The sequence below is a fragment of the Dysidea avara genome, chromosome 13 (genome assembly GCF_963678975.1).
Source record: "Dysidea avara chromosome 13, odDysAvar1.4, whole genome shotgun sequence".
Classification (NCBI taxonomy): Eukaryota; Metazoa; Porifera; class Demospongiae; order Dictyoceratida; family Dysideidae; genus Dysidea; species Dysidea avara.
In genome coordinates, this window is record NC_089284.1 from 3,227,723 (window position 1) to 3,242,973 (window position 15,251).

The 15,251-nt window shown below is 37.3% G+C and overlaps 1 protein-coding gene across 1 annotated transcript; it reads left to right on the forward strand.

Moving 5' to 3' along the window:
- The first annotated feature begins 3,862 nt into the window (after positions 1-3,862).
- Positions 3,863-15,171, forward strand: LOC136243073 (uncharacterized). Its single transcript, XM_066034591.1, has 5 exons — positions 3,863-4,059; positions 4,471-4,653; positions 12,168-12,212; positions 14,383-14,664; positions 14,711-15,171. The coding sequence occupies exons 1-5, from the start codon at positions 3,921-3,923 to the stop codon at positions 14,929-14,931; spliced, it is 870 nt and encodes a 289-aa protein (XP_065890663.1). The 5' UTR covers positions 3,863-3,920; the 3' UTR covers positions 14,932-15,171.
- The last annotated feature ends 80 nt before the right edge of the window (positions 15,172-15,251 follow it).

Below are 15,251 nucleotides of genomic sequence, written 5' to 3' on the forward strand. Positions count from 1 at the left end.
ACGGATCTGTGTGGCCAATTATTATTATTGTTAACATGAGTTTACCAGCCAGGATCCATTCATGTTGTATCCTGGCCCGGCCATGCCAGCCCACATCGTCTTCTCCTGCCATGCTGGATCCAGTTTTCCATGGCTCGATTGATTCACACTGCAGTTTGTATTGTGCCATACCCAGGGTACAAGGTAGTGTGAACAGGGTGATGGAAAACAGTCAATATCCTATTAGTTTAAAGACTGGATTTAGTATCAGAGCAGCACAAAGCCTGTAGTTGTAGGCCCATTAAAAAGTTAAACTGTTTTCCCAGTAATGAAATCTATTTTAAAGAAGAGTTTTATTAAAGGTTAGCATTTTCAATGTACATAGTACTGTAGTAGGATGTGCAAGGATCATCTTGATGTGTATCATAACAAGAAGTTATTGAATGGTGAAGTTTTAATTGGTTACAGCAGGTATAGACATAAAACTATTGATATATTGCTGTATCAGGAAATTTAATTATAGTATTGCAGAGGTAACCTGCTCTTTGGTACATATAGTCCACCTGCAACCAATTTAACCCTTACCCATTCCATAAGTGATAGTTAAAGCACAGCCACGCCACGTGTGTGCACATAAAATACAGCATGAGGGTATGTGTCAAGAGGCTAATATAGCACAAGTAGGGGTGGGGAAATAGGGGATGGGAGGTGGAGGCACTGGAGGGGCAGTTCCCCTTCATTATGCCAATGCTCAGTTGCTAAAGTAAAGCAACCACTGGATGTACTCATTGGCCAACTTACTTTGCCTGGGATTTGTGCTAAAGGTTATGCAAGAATGTAATACTTATTTATGTACAAATTTTCAAGGAGTGTAATTTTCATGAATTTTTTGGTTGCTCGGCTTTCCCAGCAAAATTTTCATCCTCAAAAGTTAATGATTATCAGTGTTAGCTCTATATGCTTTCTAATAGATAACCTCAGTAAAAAATGAGAAATAAAACTGTGAAAATTGTGAAATTTGTTGATTCGCAAAAATTACGTACTTCAAAATTTTGTACATATACGGTACTGCATAAATCAGTGTTGGGGGGAGTGCACAAGATCGAGATACTCTAATAGAGCAATCAACTAATTTCAGTGGAATCATATAAGCAGTTGGTTCTGCTAATGCAATTAATTCAATCTGTCTCCATTAACACATATATCTATACATAATCAAGAGTATAAATCTAGCTAAAATGCCTTCATTTCCTGATGTATCTAATTGTATAGTATCTTAATGATAATCATTGCCAAAATAATTATTATAAGAGTATCCTATTCAAGTACACATGTATATACCACCAGAAAAATCTGTCAGATTCAATCTCAAAGCTGCGGGGCATGCCCCCCAGACCCCCTAGTACCAGCATAATTTGCATGCCAGTGTGTTTCACACACTACGGTACAGTTAATGATTTTAAATATTTTGTAAATTATATACAGCCACGCAACATGACTTGCCCCCCTACTTTTGAGTACTACTCTCCACCAAATACTGTATTAGCCTTGAGACACACCCTGAGTGCCGCTTTTTCTTTTGTACACACAAGCATAGGCGGTGCTTTAAGTGCTGTATATCGTTTCTTTTACAAGGGGAAAATATTTTACAAATTTCTACCATCCAAAATTTTGAAGAAGTTTTATGCATTTATACTACTTAAACAATGCCATTTGATTGAGCTGTTTATTTTGAGGAAGATTTTTTAGCGGAATTAAGCCAATCTGCAAAAATTTTTAACTTTTTAGCAATTTACAAGTCACGCATGTGATCATTCGCGCTGTTTGAGTGGGGTTCTTTTCGTGACATTCGTACATCCACCATAACTATACTGTATGACTCATACAATACAGTAATGTATATAATTAACCCTCAGCTGCAGGGTGTTGAGGGTTATTGTTACAGTAGTTGTCTTGTACGGCTCTGTGCAAATTTTTGATGCCACTTTAATTACTGCATACTTCATTCATAGGTTATAAACAAGGTGCCATTAGGCTTCTCTTGATGAGGTTAACAAATAAAACATGTGGATTGTTTTGCAAGTGCTTTGTTCAAAAAGTTATGATGATATTTGCCTAAATTTATAGCAACTTATTGGAAGGATTTCAGGTCAATCTGAAGGCTTGTTTGGCTTAGTTTTACCTAACCAATACTGCTTCATCGTCATCAGGGAAAAGCAAGGCTGGTTTTTGGGTAAAGTTTTTTCATGTGCCACGCCCAAACCTTGTAGTCCCTACTATATAGTACTATCGAACTGCATGATATAAAAAATACAAATGCTTGAAGTACTTTTCATCTTTTGTCCAAGGAAGGCCATTCAACATATCAGTGACACTTTGGTTATTTGTGACAAATCTGGCAGCATGTCTTTGTGTTTGTACCATTTCAACCCAATTTACCTTTTGTCTGGTACACTGTATATAAGGAGACTATATGACACAAGCGTAATCCAGAATAGAGTGAACTCATTACTTTTAACTTGTGCTGTGCATATGAGCTAATGCTTTATTTTAGAAAGCCTCTATAACACTGAGTTATTCCTGTAGAATGCATTTTCCAAATTACATGGGGTAAGTCCACAATACACATGGGCTAAGTCCACAATACACATGCAGATTTCACTGTATACTTCTATATACCAGTGCCAGAGATCAACAGTGCTAGCAAGATCAAATAAAGCAGTACACCTTAATACAAACAGCCATAATGGCATGAACAATATTCTAATAGAACAGTCACATGTATGTATAACCAACTAGTACATTGAAGAAAGACATATGAATGCATAGCTATGCAGGAAATTGGGGTCATTCACATCTATTCTTTTATTGCTTGGATTCCTTCAATTGAGCACATGGGTGGTCCATTTCCATTGTAAGATTGGCAGCTTTTCAAGCCATTATTTGCCTGGCACAACTGCATAAAAACATGCTAAAGCTTTTAATTATCCACTATCTGCACAAATTAAATCAGACTTGTGTAATGTTTGTGGAATGACAAGTGGCAGTGATATCCTCACTTTGTATATCTAGCCTTGCCCACATTGTCCCCTAGTCTCTAAATACCGTAGAAACCTTGTCGACCCATTCTAACTACTTTAAAGTCCATCTTGGCAGTATTACCATCAGTACTTTTTATTGCTCGAATTAATAATTTTAAAATACACTAGTCCTGTATATACACATATGCACTCTCTGTGTTTACATGTGGTATATTATAAAATAGGTCATACTGCATGTCAACTTAAACTTAATGGGTGCACCAAATTAAATAAGAGGCTCAAGCAGGTCCTCCTTTTATTTGTTTAGGACATAACTGTTGTTATGTTTACCAACATGTTTGGTTGATTTATTTGATGAGAGCTACATTAATCGACGTTTCCGTTGAAAAAGTAAATAAGCATGAAACCACTTAATGAATTAAATAATAGTAGCTACTAATTGGTCCAGATCACAGCTTTTCTGCATCTTTTGAAGCATGAATCTGTTGTTGTCATTACAGTGGCCAGAAGAGAGTAGCATCAGGTTTCATTGGTTGTTTACATTTACCTGAGAAAGGAAATCCCATTGTCCTCATAACCAACAGCCATGTACTTCCCACTAAACAAGAGGCAAAATTGGCATCAGTTACATTTGGCTATGTCAACAAAGATAACCAAGGAATAACTAAGAGTGGAGAAGATATATTTGATACTGATGACCCGACAATGTGGAGGACTGAAACTGATCAGGAAGGGGTTTGTTAAAATAATGTTGACAAGCTACATGTATAGCTATATAGGCTTTCTGAGCTGTAAGCGGCATAGTCAGCCACTTATGTATTACCTTACTAATTATAGGATAAATATGGGCTAGATTACATCCTGATTAAAATAAAGGAAGATGCAGTCACAGCAGAATATATGAAAAGTATTCAGCCATTTGACTTGACTCCAACACCAGTTAATGAGAATGACCAGCTGTTCATCATTCAATATCCAGCTGATCCCGATGGCAAACAGCAATTAGAACAATCAGCAAGCCTTTGCAAGAAAGTTATTGGTAAGTAATTGTGAAGCCACACCCAGAAAGTTATTAAACAGACATGAAGTATGTTTGTGGTACACAATAATTTTAAATAGTTTTTTAAGAAAAATGTATTGGATATGCCTGTTCCAGCCGGCATTATTGCCATGAACAAAGTATAGCAAATATTCACAATCTTCTACATTTAAAAACGAATTTTTACCCATGAAATTTAATACGTATACAGTACCTGGTTAAGCTGGAGAGGGCTTGGGGAGGATGCCTCTCTTAATACCGTACATACTGAGCTACATGTATTGCATAATGACATGCATGCAAACACACAAACACATTACAGCACACCTCATTACATTACACAGTACACAACTACACATGCATACTAAACACACACACACACATTATGTACTCTTGTCATTACTGCTGTAGGTTTTTTAGCATTCTACGACTGCAGTACATTCAGTGGATCATCAGGATCTCCAGTAGTGAAGGTGGTAAATGGAAAGCTGAAAGTGGTGGCCCTTCATCGTTTCCGTACTATCAATGAAAAAAGTAGAGCTGGAAGTATCTTTACTGAAATTCTTCGCCATGCTTGTTTCATTGATGAGGAAGGTATGTGTGTATTATGTATCCCATCCAAAAACAGCTTGTAGCTGTAAAAAAAGTGCTCGTCCAAGTAAAGCAGAGTTAACTGCGACAAAAAGTAATGATATCATAATGCGGCCATGTGCGAGGTGTGCAAGTTGTAAAATTAATATTAGCTAATCAGATAATATAATGTTATTGTTAAAGTGTTAATGAGAACTATGTGATGCTGCTAGTTTTTAAGTGTGTGAGCATCTTCATAAATGCCACATAAATTTAATTCTCAATAAAGCAATGTGTATAGATTCTCTGATAGTAATAAATAGTTTGAGTTTGGCCACCTTTCCTTTGTTCGTAGCATTGCTGTATACAGGAAAGGCGGCCAAACTCAAACTTTTTATTACTATCAGAGAATCTATACACATTGCTTTATTGAGAATTAAATTTATGTGGCATTTATGAAGATGCTCACACACTTAAAAACTAGCAGCATCACATAGTTCTCATTAACACTTTAACAATAACATTGTATTATCTGATTAGCTAATATTAATTTTACAACTTGCACACCTCGCACATGGCCGCATTATGATATCATTACTTTTTGTCGCAGTTAACTCTGCTTTACTTGGACGCGCACTTTTTTTACAGCTACAAGCTGTTTTTGGATGGGATTTCAATACTTTTTGTTAGAATAAGCAATGCACTGTTGATAACAGTAGGTGAGTTTCCATGGTTTTGACAGAAACCCCAGATTACAGTGACAGAATATTAAAATATAACTGTAATTTTAGTGGCCAGGGCCGCCCACATTGGGGGTAACTGGGGTATTTTGCCCCCTGCCACAGCCCGAAAGGGGCCACTTGAATACCTGTTTAAAGAAAGATTGATATACTCTAATAGAGCAGTCAGGATCTAGACCCTTCCTTGCCCCTGGGCCCCTCTTTAACTCTTTTCCCTGGGCCCTCTAATTTCTCTGGACGGCCCTGTTAGTGACATGCAACTGCAGTCAACTAACACCCATTTTAACTAGTAAACCATTAACAACACTTTGCCTTTCATCTTGTACTGCATTGAAACGATCAAGATACTCTATTAGAGCAGTCACAAAACAGCTGTAACACAGCAATTAATATTTAGCATAGTTACAACTTCTGCTTAGCATCGGATTGTATAGTTTAAATTACTAGCTACTTACAGACTTTACAATATAAAAATATGGCACTTGTAGAAATGTGACTGTTCTATTAGAGTATCTCGATCTACTTCAAGCATTGACTAATTCAAGTGAAGAAGCTACGCCCCTGCCAAGAGATCTTGTGAAATGAAATGAGAATAGTAAAGAAAAGGCAAGTATGTACAGAGACAATAGAGGGGCGCGTAATTATGTCCTGTTGTAAATAAACGCCTTTAAAATTTATATTACTACTAAATAAACGCACCAGAATAGGCTTGTGTGGCTGTTGTCTCCAAGGTTGTCTCATTACTTGTCTTTTCGTGTTGAAGGGATTTAGTCGCAATTGGTGAGTTTAACTATACATGTATTTGTGTTGTAAAACTTAATTGTAAAAAGGCGATTAGCACATATCATGATAAACATGTATTTGTCACAGTAGAGTCTCTCACGAAGTCACGATTATTACGAGACATTGGACCAGTGTAAAAAATTTACTGCTATATTTAGAGGTTGTAGCGTTTGTATATCTTAGTATCTTAATAAATAATCCCCCATGATCACTAATCACTAATAGTACAGTGAAAACTGGACATTATTCAGGCCGTAAGGACAAAATTTTCTAACCTTGCCTTTTAAAGAGGTGGCTGCATTATGCGGCCTTAAAAAAAGGTAAGAAACATGCTGTTCTAACTGGCTATAGAGATGGATTTAGTGTATGACAGCGTATGAGACAGTGAGTGCTGGCAGCAAGGGGCAGCCAATCTGTTAGAGCACCAAAAGCACTGCTTCAGACATAGGCAGTTGACTGTCAGCCCCAAGTGTAAAAAGTTTCACTATTGGTCCTTATAAGCTCCTGATGAAGAAAGTGATGAAGTCATTATCCATAGGATATATTTTTCAGGGTATCCATTTCAGTTCTACAATATAGTAGCCAAGCATAAGATGAACATAACACAGCATTCCAGTAGTTTAGTGGTGACCACAACACTGCCTGAGTTAAACTGTGGTGAGATTTGAGACTACCAGAAGCCCTGGAATGTCTTCAACACATGAAATACCAAATATCTAATGCCTGGCTTTCATCCACAGTGGACCTGTCTTGGTGGCCACTTGTACAGAAGGGAAACAGCTGCCACACAGTCTTGCGAGCGAAACAGCTAGTTGCCACACCCCTTAATTATCAATTTGTAAAATCTTTAGCAAAATTGTGTGCGCGAGCAAGTGCGATGTGGCAGTGCCGTGTATATGGTTGCTGCCTAGCAGTGACACATCACGAGTATTGAAGTCACAATGCGTTACTGTATCATCCATCTAAATACAATCTCTGAATGTGTCATTTTGTGTAGAGAGCAATCTTCCACAAGAAGTGACCTGCAGGTTTCAGTGTATATTGTTAACCATTAATATTGTTCACAATATTGTGAACTATATGTACAGTGAAACCTCACTTAGTGGTCACCTCTTTAATAAGACCACCTCATTATATTGGCCACCTCTAGTAGGTCCCAAATATAGCTAAGCATTACTTATGACCTCATTAATAAGGCCACCTTGTTATTCAGGCCAAATTTTTTGGTCCCACAGCCTGCCATATTAATGAGGTTTCATTGTACTTATGTGAATTTTTATTTTTCGTAACTTTTCTTCAGGTTTACTGATGGGCACTATGAAGCATTGTTGACTGGTACGTGTATAATGTGGTGACTTGAAATGCTACTGATAGAGTGTACATACTAGAGATGCAACAATATCCTCCACTTAGTGTCGTTTGATAATGATGCAATGGAGACTATGTATTATTGCATTTAAATACTATACTATTATATTGCAACTCTAGCACGTATTTATAACAGGAATGTTTGTTAACTGTTTAGACATACTGGAGCCACACCCACTCATCTGGATTCTACAAATGGAGTCATACCAACTTGTTGTCATCATACTTACTCGTTACTCCCATTGTGTTTGGATGAATATACATGCCGTCATGTGAGACTTGCTACCATGGCGGGCCACTGGAAAACATTTGCATAGCAGTTATATTGCAGTCATTATTGTACAATTCTTACATTATTGTTGTGAAAAGTGTTTGGTATTCATGTGTCTCCTCTGTATGTTGTAATTACATGTGTAATTTTGTGTGGGGGTGCTATAAAATGCAATAATGCATTGTGACAATTGTATTAGGCGATTTTACACACTTCCTTTTAAGCTAGCTACATGTGCTAATTACTCACAGCTTGTGTCAACAACTGGTAACCGCAGTTGTACTCTTGTGTCATTCTTTAAGCCGCGCCCTTAGAGGACAAATTATGTGGGGGCGACTAATTTCAAAACGAAGGATGGTATGCAGCACCATCGATTATATCTATGGACTATAATCTATGGCAGCACACTTCTTGGTGGCTATATGTACTGATTAACTACATAGAGCGCCAGTTCATCAATACCCAGTGACCGCAGTTGTGCTCTGCGTCATTCCGAGTAAAATTCTTAGAGAGCAAATGACGTGGGGGCGACTAAATTCAAATTTCAAACTAGCCATTCTCGAAAACAAATGTTTCAATCTGAACGAAACTTTCAGAACAGTTTAAAGACACATTGCCCTACATAACTGTGCTTTCTCACTAACCCGTCCATTATGCCATCTTTTTAATCTCAGTCTGTCAACTGGGTCAATTCCTGAGGAGTGGAAGATTCATTTAATTGTACCTGTATACAAATCAGAAGATAGATCTTCAGTAAAGAACTATCATCCGATCTCCCTCCTCAGCAACACGTCTAAAGTCCTTGAAACTTTAGTTTATAACAACATAATCAATCACACACTCAGCCATATCACAAATTGTCAATTTGGGTTCCTTCCTGGTAGATCAACTACCCAACAACTGTTGCTATACTTGAACAGCATTCATCAAGTCACCACTCAAGGCCATCAAATAGACTCTATTTATTTGGATTTTCGCAAGGCCTTCGACAGTGTTCCACATATGAAACTGCTAAATAAATTGAAGTCTTGTGGAATCTCCGGTAATCTCCATAAGTGGTTCAGCAGTTATCTACATAATCGTCTACAATGTGTAAGAATCTGTACTTCCATTTCCAACTTACTTCCTGTCCTGTCTGGGGTGCCTCAAGGTAGCACCCTTGGCCCACTGCTCTTCCTGCTATACATCAATGACCTACCATCTGTCATAAAATTCTCAAGTATATTCCAGTTTGCTGATGATACCAAACTATCTAAAAGTATTGCTGTTTCTTCTGACCAACTGTGCTTACAAGAAGATCTCAACCATTTATTCACCTGGAGTGTTAACAATGATTTTAGATTCAGTGTACCCAAATGCATCCACCTGAGTTTCAACAGTAAATTCACTACCACATATTCTATTGATGGCTGCCCACTCCCACAGCTTCTTTCTCATCGTGACTTAGGTTTGCAGCTTTCATCAGATATGTCCTGGTTCAAGCACTATCAAATCATAACTGCTAAGCCTATAAATATTTAGGACTGCTGAGGCGTGTCTTCCATAGCTGCCATTCTATCAGAGCCAGAAAACTTCTTTATTTAACTCTAGTGAGATCTCAGTTAACTTATTGCTCACAATTGTGGAATCCTTATATGATCAAAGATACCACTATTCTTGAAAAAGTACAAAGACGAGCCACCAAGTTCATTCTAGCTGATTATGTCAGTGACTATAAAACACGCTTACTCCGGTTAGGTATCTTACCTCTAATGTATATGCTCGATCTCTATGATATTATGTTCCTTGTCAAAGCTTTACAACAGCCATCTTCTCAATTTAACATATACAACTACATATCATTTAGCTCTTCCAACACCAGGTCTTCGTCTACTAACAAACTAAATCATGTCCGCACTAATAGTAACTATGCCAGAAACTTTTACTTTAATAGAATTCCCAGGATATGGAACCAATTACCTTGCATTGACATAAACCAATCCCTACCAGTCATCAAAGCTACTATTCAGAACTATTTATGGCAACACTTCACCACAAATTTCTCTCCTGACAATCCCTGCACCTATCATTACTGCTGTAGATGCAGCAAGTGCTATGATTCTGGACTGACAATTAACTTTACTACATAAGTTTAATTAACTCCCGGCTGCCAGCACAGGTTGCTGGCAGACCATCAATGCAACTTTTTCTTCATCTATACCCACCTACACATGTTTAATTGTAATTGTATGTTGCATTGTAAGATTAATAATAATAATAAATAAACATGCCAAGCGAGTATTGCGGAAAACAACAATCTGGGATTTGTATTTGGCCTCTAGGTCGACTGAGGACGACTGAAACTTCGTTTGGTGCTGAAATCACGACTGTAGGGTAATCATGTATGGTGAAATCGATGATGTGAATCTTGAGGTGATTGAGTGAATACTGAAGCGATAACAGGGCGATCAATGTTCGGAATGCACAAAGGAACGCAAGGCATATACCTGCGGTTGTGTCTAACCGCATGCGATAAAAAAAATAATAAAAAAATGAAACTTCACCTTTGATGTCGGCAACCTCGATCACGAAACGAAACAATCGGCATGGATTTGCTTCACTGCTTGTGTGGTAGTTACTAGTGACACGATGAGTTCAACTCCAGAGTTTCAGAGGGATAGCGTAAGTGACGGGTGGATTACAGGAAGGCCGAATTTGACAACGATCGTTCTTGTAAAATCCTCACGTAGTGGTCGCGTCATTTATTGTCTGCGGCGCGCGTTTCTGCTTTACTGCCCGCGCGACTCACTACCGTGAGTCTTGATATCTCATTCTTGTCATCAAAACTACTGTATACAATTCAAGATAACAAAGTAACATAAAATCTGTAAAAGGATATTTCCTTCATATAACTAAAATCCATAGCAAGTCACATCAATTACTATATTGGTACAGAAATACTTTTACTGTTAATTTATGCTGCTATATACTAAATAAGTAAAATTTCTTATAATCCCAATATAAACTGCATGCAGAGCCAAAGGAAGAAAATTGAGTTAGACCATTATAGATGTTGAAATTGCTACTAATATGCATGGTGTTGCTTGAGAGAGGCTGTACAGTGTGCGAAATGTGAAGCATGAGCAGAGTCTGGGGGAATATCCCCCCTGGAAATTTTTGAAAAATTAGATACTCAGATATGCAATTTTAGTGATATTTGACTGCTAGCTAGCTATATAAATATGCTCATATCACCTAGCCTATACCTTGTTGTTCTTTAGACTTACTGCGTAGACCTGACATACAGGGGGCACAGTATGAAACTTGCTATATGGCTATATAGCTATAGTAATTAGAAGTTCAGGGGAGTCTGGGGGTTGTACCCCCAGAAGCTGCAGGATTTCTGCAATTTAAAGGCTCAAAATGTCTTTGAATCCGGAATTAATATTGATGCTAAAAGCAAGTAAAACTAGCAACGAATTGCAAATTTTTCCCAAATTTCACAGGGAGCCCATGCAGCATGCATGGCTCCCTTTTAGAATAGCCTATTGATTAATTTATTAGGCAGTTATACAACAACTACACAGCTACAAGAATGCAGCATACTATACTGGTTTGTCTGGAAGAGTATACCTGGCGGATCATCACATAAATAATATTGGTGGACAATCACAAGATTATAATCACTATTTGAAAGTGGTGTGATGTGAGGTGAGAGAGTTTGCTCAGTATCACGACCAGACAAGTGGGTAGTTAAGAGATTTTTACTTAAATTCTCATCCAGATGGCCACAATGTGATGTATGGGTGTAGAGCTTCCTGCCACAGAATGAGGCACTTAGGTTGTCAATGCCAGCCCTTTGCTTAGTAAAAAGAAGTCAAGAGTGACAAACCAAGAAATGCTAATGATTATTTTATGAATATTGAATTGTGACTTAAGTGTGTTGGTTTAGAATCAAAGAAGGCACCTACTGTACACATGATATTTCCCACAATGCAACTGTCAGCACACGTGGTACGTAGAACCCACAATCATTACTTACTGTACAAAGCGATGCAAATGCTATGCTGAGATGTATATAAGATAATTGTAAGTACTGTATGTGTAGTTTTGTGGGCTGAGAAACTATAGGTAACTCATGCCATGCATTTTCAACAACATCTGTAAAATGTACATGTAGATACAATCGCCCATATAGATAGCACATAACTGCATGTAGTACTTTGAGCTGGTCAGCTAGTTGGTCCAGCTCGAGATTATTGGCCCTGCTCAGGCCTGACCAGCCAGACCATCTCCTCCGGCCCTGGCATGTTCATCTTTTTTGACAATCTGAGTCCTGCTATATACAGTGCATCATAATATTTGTACTGACCTGTGTATACCTTTATTCTTTACAGTTACTATAACTACAAAAGATATGGTTCATCAATACATCAAAACTGGTAATGCATATTTGTAGCATATATGTATAGTATGTGTGTATGTATGTAGTGTATTATATACCACCCTGGATCAATGCAGTTTGCTGTGGTATATAACTGATATATGATGGCTGTACATATGTACGTACGTAACTCAATTTGCCACTATACTCTTATCATATATATATACTAGCTTTACACATTCTACAAAATTCTGGTAAGTCTCTAGTAATGACTGCCTAAATCAACCACAACTCACTGTACATAATTGAAGTAATTGTCTACTTCTATACACTTCAGTAATCATGCACCAGCAATTCAAGTTAGTATCATCAATCAATTGTCTTGAACTGTGGGTGTGTACCTCTATCATCAAGGAATCAGTTGTCTGTAGGCTACAATAAGTAAACATGCATGTGTATGGTTACTTGGTATATGACTGAAATATTCTTTCCTTGGGCACTCTACACCTCTAGGAATTGTGTATCCCTCATAAGGATACTATAATTATTTCGCATGGCAAATGGGGAATAAATACCATTACACAGTGAAGCCTACACATAAAATCTATGCTTTTTCAAATTTATTTATTAAGGCTTTTACAGTACAAGTGTTGAAGGTCTGTAGGACACCTGGTCCTACAGATGTTATGTTTAAAGGAAGAAAAAAAATCCATGACTGGGCCTGGGTAGCCTCAAACCTACAGACATCTGGCACCTCAAAACATTATACTGTGATGGCTTTGACAAACCTGGCTAAAATTATGTGATTGGATCTGGGAATTATGATCCATGACAGAAGATGTGATATTTTACCAAGAACACAAAGCTACATGAATACTTTATCAAACTTGCAGCCAGGTTTGAATGGTCTGCTTTGCTGGCTGCAACTCTGGCCAACCCTGTGGTGTTGAATATAGACCAGCTGTGCTGTAAATTTCTTTTTAGCTTTGAAACCTGAATGGCACATTCCTACATGTTCCTCTTTTATTTTTTGAACAACCTCTTGCCTTCCCCTATACTATCCCTATTGGAACTTGCCTGATACAATCTGGTTGTTTTTCCTCTAAAACTTCTTTGGGAATTTATGACATTAATTGATTACAAAACTAGATGCATGATGTTCATAATATTGATGCTGAATGCCATAGTGAGTTGGTGGGTTTAATAACAAGCAGCAATCCTTGAACATCACAGTATACATAGTATAGTTACTTTAATTATACACGTGCTATGCAATTTTATGTGTATATGGATCAGCTAAATAATTATTATCAAACAAGATCTTTATTTTGATACCAAGCTTGAGAATGTTAGATAAAAGCTTGTACACTAAGAGTATAAGATTGTTATATTAAGATGCCATGTTGAGGAGGAGTATATACATGAATCTGAACATTTTCATTCTTACAATAAATTTTGACAATATTTTAATCCAGGTACTATAAGCTTACTTGCTGATATTGCAATGGTTGCAAACTATATTTTAGTAATGTATGTACGTGCACTGGTGGATTCTGGTGGAGTGTGCAGAACAGGAGGTAGTGTGTCCCCCTATTAACAATACATATTTAGCAGTATATACCATTCACAATACTGGAACATGGATGCAACTCAGTGGTGAATTCAGAAGGGAACACTTTTGGGCTTGATTATACCTCACCAAAACTTCCAGGGTGCCATGAAAGCATTGTAAGGCCAGTTTCTAGTCAATATTTTTGAGAAAAAGTGCATTGAAACCTTCATGATCCCTAATATACCATAATATCTAAGATATGCATATATAATGTAAGATTACCTTTAGTAATGAATCCACTAGAGTGATGCAAACTAAGTTATTCTATAGCACATACAATGGCCTTCAATAGAACTGTAAAATTTAATTTAAATTCAAAGTCTATAGATATATTCCATGATGGTTAAAATAGCGATGCATGTTAGTACGTTGCTTAGTTTTGGGTTGGTCAAAGCTGTCACGCTGTGTAGATTAAAAAAAATTATACCTGAGCAGTTGAACATTAGCTTCTTTGCATGTTGCATTCCCTCAGCAATTATAAGCATTATTGGTAAAGTGCATACATACATGAACCTTAAATTTACTTCTATACTAATGAATGGTACAGGTTGTATCTTGTATGTATACCCTTTGCGATGTTGTTGTAATAAAGCTAGACATAATTTTTATTATATAGTCACATGGAAACCACTTGAAATGTACCCTCTGCTAAAATGTCTCAAACCAGTTTCCCCTAAATGGAAGATTTTAGCTGACCACCTAAATGTCCAGGAGGTAGCAACTATTGAAAAGGATTGCAATTACAATGCTGCTAGTGATGAAGCACTTCATGAAGTGGTGACCAGATGGCATAGACGTACTACCAGATCAAAGCGAACATGGAAAACCCTACGTGATGCAGCCCTTGAAGAGGATGACCACACATTAAAAGAATACATTGATAAGAATCAACTTTCACATAAGTATTTAAATTTAAAATTTCACATTGCATTTCCTCCTGACAGATGATGCTGAACCTGAAATGCATGATGTAGCCTTGTGGTCCAAGAAATCACCACTTCAAAGTTCTGGTTGGTATAACCTTGCATGTAGCTTGATTAATGAGTGCGAAGCCAATAACATTGAGGCTAAATACTGTGGAAAGGGTAGCCAAGAGTGCCTAAAAAATGTGCTACAAAAGTGGATGAGTATAGGAATCCTTCAGATCAGCGTACATGGGAAGTAATAATTACAGCCTTGCAGGGAATGGATGAAAACAATATTGTTGATAAAATTCTGAAGGAATACAGACAATAGACTTAGTTAAATGTATACATACAGGCCATTGTTATAGTTCATTCTAATTCTGTGAAGTCTTATATAGTTAATAGAACTGCATACATGCATGCATGCAGTGTAGTTGAATGTGACTGTGAAATTATATTGTATTCCTCCTTGTATGCACTACTTATACTGTAATAACTGATGTGACATTTCTTTTTTGCATGCATACACGTGCACGGCCTAGATTATAACTATAATCGAGTTGATACTATAGTGATGCCA